The sequence below is a fragment of the Populus euphratica genome, unplaced genomic scaffold (genome assembly GCF_000495115.2).
Source record: "Populus euphratica unplaced genomic scaffold, PopEup_1.0 scaffold243.1, whole genome shotgun sequence".
Lineage (NCBI taxonomy): Eukaryota > Viridiplantae > Streptophyta > Magnoliopsida > Malpighiales > Salicaceae > Populus > Populus euphratica.
In genome coordinates this window covers 213,070-229,046 of record NW_011500122.1, presented here as the reverse complement: position 1 = coordinate 229,046, position 15,977 = coordinate 213,070, and the positions used below count along the sequence as shown (strand labels likewise).

The following is a 15,977-nucleotide window of genomic DNA, read 5'->3' as shown; positions in this document are numbered from 1 at the left end:
GTCTAAAAAATCAAGAGATATAAAAGAGAAAATAGAAAAAGCTTTTAAATAAGCATATTTTTTAATTTCAACTAATTAACACAATCGATATTATTCATTAACCAAAGAATAAGTTATTCTTGTTTTTTTAAATTTGAGAGAAGGGTGAGGCACAATACAAAATTTTAAAATCTATAAATTCTTTTCTCTTCCATTTAAAAAAAATTCCTCCTGTATTTAAAGAGAAAAAAAAAAGCTATTAGCCAACAACTATAAAAATAGTTGGTGGCCAACAATTATTTGTTTTTGCCATTTTTACAGAGAAATGGCTGGCCAGTGATCAAATAGCCAAATTAGCTATTTATTTGGGTATTGTGTTGGAGTAAAAAATGACAAAGTAAAAGCTAAAAGTACACTTTTTAACAATTGGCTCTTCATTTGACTCATGCGTTGGAGATGCTCTAATGTTTCTAGATACTCAGACTTGGTCACTTAATTTTTTTTTTATTTTACAAATTTTGATTTTTATTTTTAAAAAACAAATAATATCAACATCAATTCAATAAAAAAATCAATTATTTTTAAAATCACATTGAACATGTTTAATTTTTTTTTGAAATTTAAATTCTTTTAAAAAAATACTGAAAATATTAAAAATAATATAAATATATTAAAATTATATTTTCTAGGCATTTTAACTATTTTTGACCTTTTCAAAAACTTATTAAAAAACCTGGTTCAAAAATTAAACAGTTATAGAGTTAACAGAGAAACTGTTTTAGTTTCTTTGTTATAACTTGCTTGAAAGTAGCCTGAAACTCTAACCCTGTTTTTTTCTTTTGTTGCTTTTAATGGTTATATCAACTATTAATAAACTTCTCATCATTCATTTTTTTTAAAAAAACCTAAGGTTTCCCACTTATTGTTTAAAAACAGAGTAATACTTTAATTTTCTGAAAAATTGAAAATTTATGTTCAAACATAATATTTCTCCATCCAAGAATTAAAAAATAATTTTTAAAATTTTCAAATTTATATCAAGTTTAAAAAGCAGGTTGTTCATAGTTTTTCATTTTTTTTTTCAAATAAAGAAAAAAATAAATGATACAATTTTTGTTTTATATATAAGCAATTTTTTAGCAATGTAAAATATTAAAATTATTTTTTATATTTTCATATTTAATTAGTATTAAAAATTTAACTTTTATTATAAATCTAATATAAAGTTTTTCTATTGAATTAACAATATAACATTTTCATATATATTTTTAATTTGAATGAAATAAAATTAATATTCTAGAATGAGATTATAACAAATACAAATTATTAAGATTACTATTATAAATTATGGTTTTGAGTTTTTTTATAAAAAATAATTGTAATTTTGATGTGTTGTTTTTAGCTTTTTTAGTGGAAAGAACTCATTTTTATTTTCAACAAATTAACACGTTTTTCATTAAAAAAGGGAAAAAACTTTTTAAAAAATAAAGATAATCATTTTATATTACTAAACACACCCTAAAAGTACTTCTTATATATAATTCTTACTTAAAATTGTTCCACTAACATAAACATACAGTTCTACTTGGCTTACGAGAGAAGTCCTTAATTCATAGTGTCAAATTATACGATGCACCTGAGTTTTCAACTTCATATTACCAAATTAATTATAAAATTCAAATCCTAAATTTAAGATTTCAACACATTTTTGAACTCAAATAGTGTATGGATGACAATTTAAGATTGCTTGATACTCGATTGAACATGGTGAGTTTATATATAAATAGCTAATATATTAATGAGAAAGATACCCTTTTATTTCTTTAATTTTTCTAGAAAATTATATATATATATATATATATATATATATAAAGAAGCATTTTGCCGTTTTATTATTGTTAAGTTTCCAAGGATTTTTAAATAAAAAATAATTTAATATGTTTGATAAAAAATACTTTTTAAATTGAGTAAATTCTGTAAATCTGTAAATGCTATGTCATTATACAATCTTTTTCTAATTTATATAATGTTATTAAATAATATTAAATATTAATTTTTTAACTAAAATATAATTAAAAAAATAAATTTTTTTATCAGATCTGTTCTGATCGAAATAAAAAAAAATTTAAATTGGATCCCGTCCGGCCAGAACAGATATTTTCCATTGTTCAAAACAATAAAGACATGAATATTATTCATTGTCTATGTATAGTGGAGGGTGAATATTCACTTTTACAAAAATAAACAGTAAGACTGTTGTTGGGCGGGGAGGAGGAGAGATGCAACTCGAAATTGCTATCTATTGACCTGTGTTTGAAACGTGAAATATAATAAGTTACTTGTTAAATAAATTATATTTTCTTAATCATTAAACATTTACTTCTTGTAATTTACTTTAAAAACAGTATCAATAATAAAAATAAACACTCTTTAACAATAACCCTAGAATCTCAGTTTGAAAATTCAAATCCATATCAATTTAAATTAGGATATGTTTGGTACCATACCACTACCAATCCAATACTAGCAACCATCTAGCTAGTGGCCACCATTTATAAATTGAAAAAAATATTAACATTCTAAACCTTTTCGATATTATTTTTATATTTCTCAAAACAGGGGAATTTTTCTATGTGAATAATAAACGAATATCAATAGTGAGTTCACCTTTTGAGTTTCATTAAAGTCTTTTTTTTTAAGAGAAAAAGATTTTTGTGTATTTTTTTTTAAAGATACTATAATATAAGATATTTTATCAAATCTTTAAGAGGTCAACTATATTTTTTTCCAATACTACAATGTAATTCTAGAAAATGTACACCAACTGATATATTAACATAGTTGTGGATAATTTAACAAATTAATTATTATATTAGTATATTTATTGATATAACAATTGATATATTGTTTTGCTTATTATTATGTCTCAAATTTCTTAATTTAAATATATAAAATAGATATAAAGGAAATAAAAATAAAATAAAAAAATCCTATTAATTCCATTAGCTATTGAATTATTAAAGATGATATTGAAATTATTTTGTGATAATTCAATTGAAACACAGAGACAATACTATATTTTGAAAATGTAATTATAAAATACTAGGTTCATTAATGTTTAACTCATAGGATAAATAATATATATTTTATCCAACTATCTCAAGAAAAAAAAAAAAAAAGTCCACCCAATAATTAATAAGCAGTAAAATGAAAGATGAGTCGTTCGTACTGGTAATTGCTTTTAATCGACCGAACACGAAGTCCTTTCCTCCTCGTCTTCATCAACTCCTTCATGTCTGAAACGTAGAAAGTCAAAAACTTGCATTACCTCATTTACTTCTCCATTAATACAGCACATAAATAAGACCCAGATAGCCCTTTTGACCTGTTTCTTCTTTGATGTTTTCTTGACCATTAACGAGGAAAAGAGGTGGAGATTGATCTGTATTTGTATTTATACTTAAAGAGAGATGTTGGAGAAGATTAGACTACCAGCAAGGCCATCATTGAGAGGGAGTGATTGGGTAGCTGATGCTTCACATTGTCAGGGATGCTCTTCTCAGTTCACTTTCATCAATCGCAAGGTGTTTTTTTTAAAAAAAAATTATTATTAAAGTAAAAATTGAACCTTTTCAATCTTTTTTGATATTTTCTTCAATACCCATGTCTCAAAATGTCTTCTTTCAGTTCTCTCTTTGTATAATCGCTTGATCATGATTTGTTCATTCTTTGATTTCTATGTTATGATGATCACTTATAGCTTAGTTAGGAATATTTGGATCATAAGTTGAGCTTCTTCATAATTATTAGTCTTGTGCTTGTTGTAGATATCAACTGTCATAAATTTTAGCTTTGGATTTCATTTTGTATGTTAAAAATCTATAATAAGTTTATTATTGGTTCTTAGTACTCATGCAAGCTTGTTTATCGGATTTTATAATGATATGACTGTTGATTTCCATATGGGTTTTATCTTGTCTAGACTTTATGAAATACTGATTCATGTGTAATTGGATTTGCAGCATCATTGCCGAAGATGTGGAGGTTTGTTTTGTGGCAATTGTACTCAGCAAAGAATGGTTTTGCGAGGTCAAGGTGATTCTTCTGTGCGTATTTGTGATCCTTGTAAAAAGTTAGAAGAGGCTGTACGTTTTGAGATGCGGTACGGACACAAGAATAGAGCTGGGAAAGGTATTTTTTTAGTTTTTGATTATGATCATTGATGTTCCTTCCATCACATAGCCCATTCATGTACTGTTTTACTCATTGCATCACTGCAAAATTCTCTGTCCTTCTAGTTCTTCATTCATTCAATATATCTAAGGATTGTTGTTTGGCTACTCAAGTTTGTAGAAAGGTTACTTTTAGTGTCCTTTGTTCTTTCCCTGGCTTTGGAAAATCTGTTAGTTTGTGTTGAAGTTCATTTCTCTAGCTCATGAAATGATGTTTGGACATGCAAATGCACACTGTCTGATGTTCATGAATATGTGCACAGTGAGATATAATGCATCTTCTTTTTAAATGGTACCTTTGTCTAAACCTAGATGGATTTTTGTGTAGGAAGTTCAAGAATGATGGCAAAGAACGAGGATGAAATTTTGAATGAGATTCTAGGCAATGATAGAAAGGAAACTTCTTCATCAGGACGACAGTCCAACACTGACATGTTTTCTAGCATTCAAAGGGCAAGTAGCTGTGCTTCCTACTCAAATACTCAACAAGTTGATGCTCTGGATGGTGGAGGAGAAATACATAGAAGTCATTCTGTGGATGAGTGCAATCATGTATATAGTGAGGTGGGATCAACCACCCCTGAGGGATTGCATCAACAAGCTTTGGATGAAAAGAAGAGGTATAAAATCTTGAAAGCTGAGGGGAAGTCTGAGGAGGCCTTGAAAGCCTTTAAGAGAGGAAAGGAGCTTGAGAGGCAGGCTGATGCTTTGGAATTGTCTACTAGAAAAAATCGTCGGAAGGTTTTGTCTTCTAGCAACGTAGTTGAGATTCCGAATGAAGACGGCCCCAAAGAATCTGTCAGAAAAAGTAAACGCCTTGCTCAAGTCAATGAAAAGGACAACTTTACTGCTGAACTCAGAGAATTAGGGTGGTCTGATATGGATCTCCATGACAAAGACAAAAAACTGGTGAAAATGAGTTTGGAGGGTGAACTGTCTTCTCTTCTTGGAGAAATCTCTGGTAGAACTAATAAGAACACTGGAAGCAGTGGCATTGACAAAACCCAGGTTTTTGAACTTAAAAGAAAGGCGCTAGCTTTGAAACGTGAAGGAAAGCTTGCTGAAGCCAAGGAAGAATTGAAGAAAGCAAAAGTTTTAGAACAGCAGCTTGAAGAACAGGAGTTGTTGGGTGTGAATGAAGATTCTGATGATGAGATATCTGCTTTAATCTCTAGCATGGACAGTGATCAAGAAGACAAACTATTTGCTGAGGATGAGCAGGGTCATGATTTTGATTTTGATCACCTTGTGGGCACAGCTGATGATCTCCATGTTGATGGTAACTTTGAAGTGACACATGAGGATCTGGTGGATCCAGAATTAGCTGCTACACTTAAATCATTAGGCTGGACTGATGATTCTGATACTTTGGAAACCACTGCTACACAGTCTGTCCCAATTGATAGGGAAACTCTACAAAGTGAAATTCTTTCACTGAAAAGAGAAGCACTTAACCACAAACGAGCTGGCAATGTTGCAGAGGCTATGGCTCATCTAAAGAAGGCAAAGTTGCTTGAGAGGGACCTTGAAAGCTTAGGAGGTGAAGTGGGCAGCTTAATTGCACATGATACCACAAGAATGATGAAAAGTTCACCTTCCCAAAATACTAATGCAAAGAGCAATGTGAATTCTAAACCTGCACCAAAAAGTAGATTGATGGTTCAGAAAGAGCTCTTGGCTTTAAAAAAGAAGGCTCTTGCTTTGAAAAGGGAAGGTAGATTGGATGCGGCAGAGGAAGAGTTGAAGAAAGGCAAGGTTCTTGAACAGCAGCTTGAAGAGATGGACAATGCTTCAAATGTCAAAGGGAAACAGGTGGCTGTTGGGAGTAAGAACCCAGATTTGGAAAATGAACATCCTAGTATTTCTGGAAGTCCACCAGTTAGAGAAGGGGAGGAGGATGTAACAGATCAAGATATGCATGACCCAGCATACCTTTCACTTTTAAGAAACTTAGGTTGGAAAGATGATGACATTGAGCATGCAAACTCTCCATTTAACCCTCCTAAGGAAAGTGATAACCTTTCTACTCAAACAATCAATACTTTAGACACTCAGTCTGCATCCAGTATCTCATTGAGGACACCAAGAAGAAGCAAAGGTGAAATACAGAGAGAGCTTTTAGGCCTGAAAAGAAAGGCTCTTACTTTAAGACGTGAAGGTAAGATTGACGAGGCAGAGGAAGTGCTTATAGCAGCAAAAGCTTTGGAGACCCAGATTGCAGAGATGGAAACACCGAAGAAAGAAATTCAGAATGAGTCTAACAAGCCCAAGGATGAAATTGTCAGACCTGTTAGCAGTGCAGCAGAGGAAGGAGATGTAGATGATGTTGCAGAAAAAGATATGCATGACCCATCACTGCTCCCAATGCTAATGAATTTAGGGTGGAAGGATGATGAAGTTGAAGTTGTAACCGTGCAAGCAAAGTCATCTAAACAAGTTTTGGATCATTTGATGCATTCAACTGATCCATCTGCAATTCTGCTCTCTTCCAGCATTTCAGCTGCCAGACCAAGAAGCAAAGGTGAAATCCAAAGAGAGCTCTTGGTTTTGAAAAGAAAGGCCCTTTCCCTTACGCGTAATGGAGAAACTCAGGAAGCTGAGGAATTGTTGAAAATGGCCGAGGTACTAGAGTCCCAAATAGATGATCTGGAAGCTCCAAAGAAGGAGCTCTTCCCTGATGCTTCTGAAGACAAAAAATATCAGGGTACTGGATCATTGAATAACCATGTAAAGCAGAATAATGTGAACAATGCAGTGGAAATGATTGAAAAATTGGCATCGGCGGCAGCAGCAGTGGATCCTAATGATAAAGTTATCGAGTCATTCCCTGGTTTAGGAAGAAAGGGAAGTGACAAAACTGCTCCTCCCTCGTGGAGTCCTGATATTGTCAATCCAGTGCCTTTTGAGATCAATGAAGACAACTGTCCATCTGTAGGAGAGCTTGATCTATTGGATGAAATGGGATCCTTAAGTAACTCAAGAATAAGATCCTTAAGTAACTCGAGAATAAATCAAGGCACTGAGTTCTTTCCTCCACCTCATCAGTCTATGAATCTGATGGATTTGCTGACTGGTGATAATTGGAGTAGTCCTCAAATACCAGCCAGAAAACTTGAAGATAAAGTCGATTTTGGTTCTGATATGTCCTGCCTGCCTGAGCCTCATGTTCATGTTGGCTCCTTGAGAAGTGGGCTTGAAAATCTCAGAAGCAAGGACAGAGAAGCCAATTCTATTTCTGATGTTTTCCATTTTCCTGATCCCCATGTTCATATGGGTTCCATGATACATGCACCTATGGATCTTGGAAGCACAGAAAATGTTAGAACTGGAAAGAGAGAAGAAACATTTCATTCAGGCAAGGAGCCCCATGTTGATAAAACAGATTCTGCTCAGGGATTGGGTTCCCAGAACAACATAAATGCCCTTCAACAAGAAGTTTTGGCTCGCAAGAGGAAGGCAGTTGCGTTAAAGAGAGAAGGGAAATTGGCAGAGGCTCGAGAGGAACTTCGGCAGGCAAAGCTGTTGGAGAAGAGTCTTGAGGTCGAGACCCTTGAGCCTGTAAGGGGTACCCATGATGGGTCAACATATGTGTCAAATGCTCCTCCTCTTCAACAAAAGGATCCCAGTGCCCCAAAATTTTCTCCAAAACCACTGTCTGGGCGTGATCGATTTAAGTTGCAACAGGAGTCACTGAGCCACAAACGTCAGGCCCTAAAGCTGCGAAGAGAAGGCCAGGTGGAAGAAGCAGAAGCTGAGCTTGAATTGGCCAAGGCTTTGGAAGCCCAGTTGGATGAAATATCTTCTAATGATTCTGGAAAGTCTTCTGTCAACATAGCAGAGCCAGTAGATGATGTAGTTGTTGAAGATCTTCTCGATCCCCAACTTCTATCTGCCTTGAGAGCAATTGGTATTGAAGATAGAAATATTATATCACAAAGTTCAGAGAGACCAGGGCCTGCAAAAGTTAGTCCTACCAAGAGTGAAAAAAATAGCCAGGAAAGAAATCAGTTGGAAGAACGGATCAAGACAGAGAAGGTAAAGGCAGTAAATTTGAAACGTGCAGGGAAGCAAGCTGAAGCTTTGGATGCTCTCCGACGGGCCAAATTATATGAAAAGAAACTAAATTCCTTGGAATGAATTTGATCATTAAGGATGCTTGAGAATCTTCCTAGTATGTTTTCAGGAACACATTTGGATTGGAGATAAATAAAGTTCCTTTTCCCACATTGGATCCGTACGAATTTGTATTATGGAAACTAGAGGGACATTGTACCACATGAATTTGCATACCTTTATGGTGAGAGAGAGAGTATTGTCGAATGGTTCTCAAGCAGGTTCTTCTCTACTGTAATGTCTGATTTATTTATTTTAAAAAACGACAACAGTTTGAGCTGTTTGGCTTCATCTGTAGTTGTTTCTATGATAGCATGTTATAATTGCTCAAACGTTAAACAGTATTGCAGATTTGACCATTCTATCACTAGCAACTAATAATTTTTCAATGACAGGTGTTCTGGGAATTTTCACAAACTGTTGCCTGACAACGAATTTTGTGAAAAATGAGAAACTTTGTGAAGTCCCCTGGAGATTCTACGAGGACATTTAGAAATTGTCCCACCATTTTTTTCCCTGTTATTTGAAAATTTTGGAGGAGCTGTGTTACTAATTTCAGATTCAAATACATGAACTTAAATGCATGAACTTAAATGCATGAACTGAAGTGCTGGTTGCTTTTCTACCTTTTTCCAGTGGTTTAGTCTTTTCCTTTCTTCATCATCTTTGTTCCCCGGTTTATTCTTTTCTACCTCTTCTTCTTCTTCTTCATTCTTCATCCGCTTGTCTTTCTATAGAATTCAAGTTTCATGCAGAGGAGCAAGAGCTTTGGTTTGTGAATTGAACATCTTTGAACACATACGGATCCTGTAATTGAAGTTATCATCTCTTTTACACACACACACACGCACACGCACCGTTACGCTAATTCTCACTGCTATGATAAACAAAGGTGCTATCTTCTACCGTTCCTCTATAAGGTTACAACTGGAGTAATAAAGGTTGTATAGCAAATACTGGATTATTGTCCTGTGTTATGGGACTAGATGTGTCCGAAGTGTGTTATGGTTGACCAAAAATGTCTAGAGTGACTTAGTGGGATTAAAAAAAACTCAAATGACTGGTTAAATTGTAGTTTAATTTAAAATAAAAAACTTTTTTAAAATTGAAATAACAATATATTACATCAAAGTCAATTTGAGTTAATTTATCTAATATATAATCTAGATTATAAAACTACAATAATTTCATAAAAAACAAATTAAAACAAAACATGAAGTTTAAATTATAATAAATTCAATTTTTAAAGATAAAATTTTGAAAAAATCCAAAAAAACTTGAATTAATTAGGATTAACATGTCAAACGAATACATTGAATTATAAGATTAAAATAATCTCATAAAAATTAAACCAAAATAAATTATAAAACTAAATTTTTATTAAATATAATATTGAATAATAAAATTAAAAATAAATCAATTAAAAAAACTAAAATACTATTTCAATAAATAATGCTTTAAGAAGATGAACAATAAATTTACCTCCTCATTTAGTTTTGGTTAATAATAGTATCTTTCATTATTTATTTTTTATATACATAAATTACGATAGAATTAATCTTTTTAAAATATTTTTTGAATTTGTTTTTTTTTTCTCAATCAATGCTTTAATGGATCTAGCCTGACAATGAAAGATAACCTTTTTGTCAATTTCTAAATTCTCACTCTTTTTTATTTTAAAATTTAAACTTGAGATCTCTTAATCTAAGTCATAACTTCCATGGCATCCTTAGAATTTTTTCTCAGCTCAAATTACATTATAATTACAGTTACAGTTACAAAATGCTTTGATGATTTAGCATGTACAATGAGGGATAACCCTTTTTCCAATTTCTAAATTCTTTTTTTTTTTTAGAATTTGAACTTAAGATCTCTTAATATAGATCATAACTTCCGTAGCATCATAACCCAATTTTTGACTATTTTTATTTTATTTTATTTTATTTTTTATTTATAAAAAATAATAAGAAATAAGAAATAAATAAAATAATGATGAAAAGGTAAAATAAAATTTAAAATAAAATAAATAAAGAATAAATTAAAATTTAGGTCAAGATAACATAAATGGAACATTTTGGAACTTAATTAAACTTTTTATTAGTTTAATTAATCAAATTAAAAGCTTAATTGAATAACTGATAAGTTTTGAAACTTAATTAAACTTAAAATTAGTTTAATTAATGAAATTAGGAGTTTAGTTGAAGAAATATTAAAATTTAGAGCCAATTAAGAATTGAATTAACTTATTAAAAAAGGATTATCTTGTAAATGACGATAAAATCCAGGGGTCCAATTACAATTTATCTAAGTGCTTGTTACAAAATTTCAAAACTCCAATGATCAAATCAAAAGTAGCCATTGGAATGGGAAAATGAGCCGTTTCAGGGGGAAAAAAACTATTCATTGCCTTCTTCCTTAGAAACTGTTTCAACAGTAAACTTAGTGGAGTCGTTTTAGCAGTATAGGCACTAAAACTGTTTCAGTCATGGGGCACGTCTCATGGCTATTATCCCTCGCTCCCATAATACATGCTGTTACCAAGCTTCGACCGCATGACATTCTCTAGCCTTGTAAAATCCAGAGAAGGGCCATGAACCAAGAGGCGAAAAAAACATGAAAAATAGTGGAGAGGGACAGACAGATGAAGAAACAGAGAGGCTAAAAAACACAAAAAAACGGTGGAGAGAGAAAGAGGGGGGAGAGAGAAAGATAGAGTGGTACACACGAACATAGAGGAGAATGGGGGAAGACAAAGAGAACCCGAAGGAAAGGGGGGGAAGACGCATACAAAGAAAGACCAGGGGACGGAGAATAAACCAAGAGAACCCGAGGATGAACTGAAAGAAGAAAGACAAAATAGAAACAAGCACGAAAAGAAAGTAAAAATACAGAGAAGAAACCAGGGGAGGAACAAACGAAGAAGAGGAGCAGAGAAGAGAAAAACATAGAGAGACATAGGCACACACCAGAACAAACAAACATAGACAAAGGTTGCACCAAGAGAAAGCAAAAGAGAAGAAAGAACCAAAGGAAAAGAAAACGAAAAGAGGAACAGAGGGGTCCAAGGCACGCCATTGCCTTCGTCCAGGTAAGTTTCTCCAGCTTTGCAAGATAATTCACCAACACCGTGCACTTGCAAATATAATTATCTTAGGAAGCGCGCGTGAACAATTCACGCACAGTAGCGGATTCAAACCAGTTAAGTCTAGCCCAGCCCGTATGTTAGGTCAGGATTAGTTTCATAAAAAAAAAAAACAAATTGAGCCTGGACCTCAAGCCCAGCTAGCTCAATTCCCTTTATTTTAGTAATTTATATTTTGATACTTGATTAAATAAACTCCTAGAAAATTTTAAAAAAAAAATAGACCCTCTTAAATTTATTTGTAGGTTTTTTAGGGTTTTTCACTGTATATTTAATTTGTGAATTTTTACTGTGAAATATAAATTTGGTATTTAATACATTTTGTTTTTTTTTTCCTTTAAAAAAATAAAAATAAAAATAAAAATGATGTATGTTTTGTTTTATATTTATTTTATTAATTTATTCACTAGTGTCAAAATTAGGAATTGTTTTTTATGTAATATTAACTAACGCTAAAACTAAAAATATTAATAGCTGAATATTCACTGGCATCAAAATCATGAATATTATAGGCAGACTATTAAAGATAAAATACAATAAACCTTTAGTAATTTAAGATAATATCAGGAATGTAGCCCACCTCAAGTAGAACGCTTAAAAAATGATAATATCTTTTTTTTTTATGTAATTAATCTCATATTATATAATCTTAATTAACTAGTTAGGATGTCCAATGATCATAATATTAGGTAAAGACATTTTAAATGAGATTTTTTCCTAAAACAATTGCCAATAGTTATGTTCTATCCATGAAAATTTTAATTTTTTTAAGGTTGGTATGATATCAAGTGCAAAAATATCCCTACTATTTTTTTTCTCATCTCAAATTACATTAATTATAACATATACAAAAATGCTAGGTACAATACTCAATTTTTTTTTTCATCCTTTTATTCTCAATTACAGCCTTCATGAACTAATTTCTTATAATTTATTAGAAAATGATAAAATTCAACATAATATCATCAAAGTGTAAAACAAAAATAAAACATGTCTAGCCAATGTAAAATTTATACGAAATAGTACTTTTCAGTCCATCTATTCTTTTTTTTTCTTCATTTCACTTTTTTTCTAAATATTTTACTTTTAGCATAAAATCTCATTTTTAGTTTGAGTAAAAAGAAAGAAGCTTGTAAAAAAAAAGTTGTTAATTGACTATATTTTGGTCAATATAAAAGATGTTTTTAGTATTAATGAGTTCAATAAAAGTGATGTTTTTTTTAATATAGCCAAAAAAAATAGGTCTGGTCCATTTGATTTTTTAATTTAATTTATTTTTTAAAAGTTATTTTAAAATATTTTAGGATTGATAAGTGATTTTTATAAATTTATATTATATTTTAAAAATATTTTTACTTGAAAAATAAACTTTTAAAGGTCTGAACATTAGGACCATGATTTTCCGGTCACAATAGCCTGAGGAGGGGCTCGAGGTTTTTTATTAAAGCTAGAAGTGTGGCCCTGCACATAGCATTTGGTTTCTTTTTTAATTTTTTTAATAGTAATTGATTTTCTTACATTTTTTTCAACCTGCATGTTGTTTTGTTTTGAAGAGATTAGTTTCATGTGTAATGAATTTAATTTTTATTATATTTTTAAAAGAGATTTTATAAAAAAAATTTCATTTTACATTTTGATCGTAGTATTAATGTTTTTTATTAAACAAAAGGAGTTTTTTTGAGATTTTTTAAACCTCGATCCATCTTGTTGGAAAACAAATTGGGGTTAAAATATTTGTTTTTATATTTTTAAATTAATTTAATAATATTTTCAATTGAAAAATTAATCTATTGACTTTATAAAAATATTTATTATATGTTTTTAGATGAGAATAGATTGAAAAATACTTATAATAATATGAAACTTATATAACTTAAATTTAAGTGAGTTTGGTAATATAATAATAATAATTATAATAATTATAATTACTATATTATATTATATTATATTATAATTATATTATAATATTTTTTTGTTCTTATTTTTTTGTTTTTTTTTTGTTTTTTATGTTTTTATGAGTTTTTTTTGGTTTTTTTCTTTTAATACATTTTTTGTTTAATTTAGTTTATTAATAAATCTCGAATTTGACGAGTTAATCTGATTTGAACATGAATTAACTGAGTTAACCTTTCAAATCAGGTTAATCTGTCAAAACCTTAAATTTTCGTTATAAAAATTTGATAACTAAATAAAAAAAATTGACGAGTTAACTCATAATTAACTAAGTTAATCTGTCAAGCTTGAGAAATGTGTCATGAAAGGTTGATAATTAAATAAAAAGAAATTTAACATTAACAAACTAAACTAAATGAAAAAAATTAATTAAAAAGAAAAAAAACAAAAAAAATAAAATTCCAGGTTAACTCATCAAATCAGGTTAACTCATCAAAATTAGGTTTCATTAAACAAAAAAATTATTAAAAGGAAAAAAAAACAATGGCAAAAGGCAAAAAAAACCCATAAAAGCATAAAAAACCAAAAAAACAAAACAGAAAAAAATGAATATATATATATATATATATTATAATATAATAATAATAATAATAATAATAATAATAATAATAATAATAATAATTATTGTTATTATTATATAAGTATGATTAAAAGAAGCTACAGTACTTTCTCTATAAAGAAAAAAACTAATAAGAAAAAAAAATCTAAATTAATTGGGTTAACCCTTCAAATGAGGTTAACTTATTAAATTTTAGATTTACGTCATAAAAATTTAATAACTAAATAGAAAAAAAATTTAACGAGTTAACCTATAATTAATTGAGTTAATGTGTTAAGCTTGAGAGACATGTCATGGAAGTTTGATAATTAAATAGAAAGAAATTTTACATTAACAAACTAAATTAAATAAAAAACTTAATTAAAAATAAAAAATAAAAAATAAAATTTTGAGTTAACCTGTCAAATTCGGAATTTATTAACAAACTAAATTAAACAAAAAAAATTATTAAAAGCAAAAAGCAAAAATAAAACCCTGGAAGCTAAAAAAAACAAAAAAATATTGTAATATAATATAATAATATAATTATCATTATAGTTATTATTATATATAAATATTATTAAAATGTGTGAGAAGCTACAATGTTTTTTCCAATTCCCCACGCTTTTTAGTATATTGTTAATATAAAAATGGAGAAACAAACAGTTAAGAGGGTTTATAAAGTTAAAGTATATTTTCTTGAATAAAAAAATAAATCAATTATTATCCATGTAATACATGCATGATTATTGTTTTTGGATGGAACCTCTCCACCTAAAATCTTAGTGTGGTGAGCATTCTCTTTCATTGATTATATGCATAAAATTGAATGGTTCCAGATATGATTGGATTCATAAAGAATAACATGTAACTTATTTTATTGAAAAATACAATATTTTTTGTTTTGTAATAACATGTAACCCATAAAAATGGGTTACACGTTATTACAAAACAAAAAGCGTTGTATTTTTCAATATTATTAAGAGGACTCACGACTATTTATTTTTTTATTTTTATATTTATAATTTTTTTTCTTATAAATATAAAAATGAAGAAATAAATAGTCGTGAGTCCTCTTCATAGTATTGAAAAATACAACGCCTTTGTCTTGTAATAACGTGTAACCCATTTTGTGCCCGATATTATTGCGTGCAAAGAAACTAGAATATTCTTCCTATCATTTTCTCATTTGGCTTCATCAATGAACATAGCCATCACCATTCATATGGATGTCGTGATACCCGTTGAGAAATAATAGAAGAAAGTATCTTTTTATGATCAAATGATGAATTCTGCATTTAATATTAATATATCAAAATATTTGAAAATACTAAAAAAATATTAATTTAAAATAAAAAAAAATTAAACTTTTTTCAAAAACACTTTTTAATAAGAAAAAATAAAGAGGAAAAATCACATGAAAGAGAAAATCATGAAGAAAAAAAAAATAATGTTTAAAAAGAGAAAATTTGTGGTTTGAGAGAGATGTTTTATCATATTTGAAAGATTTTATTGATCAGATGTAAATTATACCCTTTTGAATTATAACAGTTAATCATAATTTGAATTAAACTATTAAGTTTTTTTTAATTATTCACATTTAAAATAATATATACATAATTAATGATACCTAACTTGTATAAAATAATTATAAGACATTGAATTGACATAACAAAAAAAATTTGAATACCGATTTTACTAACTAGATATATTATATAATGATTAATTTGTATTATAAAATATTTATTTTGATAATATTAAAATCTTTCGCTTAAGAAAATTCTTGCACAATTAATTCGATTTTTAATCAAGCACTCTTCTGCCTAATGTTGCTTGCACCTCAATTTTTTTCCAGTTTTTTTTCAATTTCAACTATTTTTTCCTTTTTTTTTCTTAACTCTACATTCTACATTTAATTTCACTCTTTGATATTTTAATGATTTTATATTTATGACCATATTTTTTTTATTATAATTTCAAATAAATATCATGATATTTGATAAGTACTTAGTTTGTTACA

General features: G+C 29.3%; 1 protein-coding gene across 2 annotated transcripts; it reads left to right on the top strand.

Annotated features, from left to right (window-relative positions):
• The first annotated feature begins 3,220 nt into the window (after positions 1-3,220).
• Positions 3,221-9,010, top strand: LOC105110146 (uncharacterized). 2 transcript variants are annotated; one of them, XR_839412.1, is made up of 4 exons: positions 3,221-3,563; positions 4,002-4,170; positions 4,540-8,545; positions 8,720-9,010. XR_839412.1 is itself a non-coding variant. In XM_011005084.1 (3 exons), the coding sequence occupies exons 1-3, from the start codon at positions 3,450-3,452 to the stop codon at positions 8,346-8,348; spliced, it is 4,092 nt and encodes a 1,363-aa protein (XP_011003386.1). In that variant the 5' UTR covers positions 3,221-3,449; the 3' UTR covers positions 8,349-8,615. The 2 variants fall into 2 exon arrangements, 1 of the variants encoding a protein (XP_011003386.1); XM_011005084.1 differs by lacking the exon at positions 8,720-9,010 and having other exon boundaries at positions 4,540-8,615.
• The last annotated feature ends 6,967 nt before the right edge of the window (positions 9,011-15,977 follow it).

Excerpts from the sequence above, each read along its gene's own strand:
- LOC105110146 (XM_011005084.1), top strand. The coding sequence starts at position 3,450 with ATGTTGGAGAAGATTAGACTACCAGCAAGGCCATCATTGAGAGGGAGT. Across the intron at positions 3,564-4,001 it reads TCACTTTCATCAATCGCAAG|CATCATTGCCGAAGATGTGG; the intron begins GTGTTTTTTTTA and ends TTGGATTTGCAG. Across the intron at positions 4,171-4,539 it reads CAAGAATAGAGCTGGGAAAG|GAAGTTCAAGAATGATGGCA; the intron begins GTATTTTTTTAG and ends ATTTTTGTGTAG.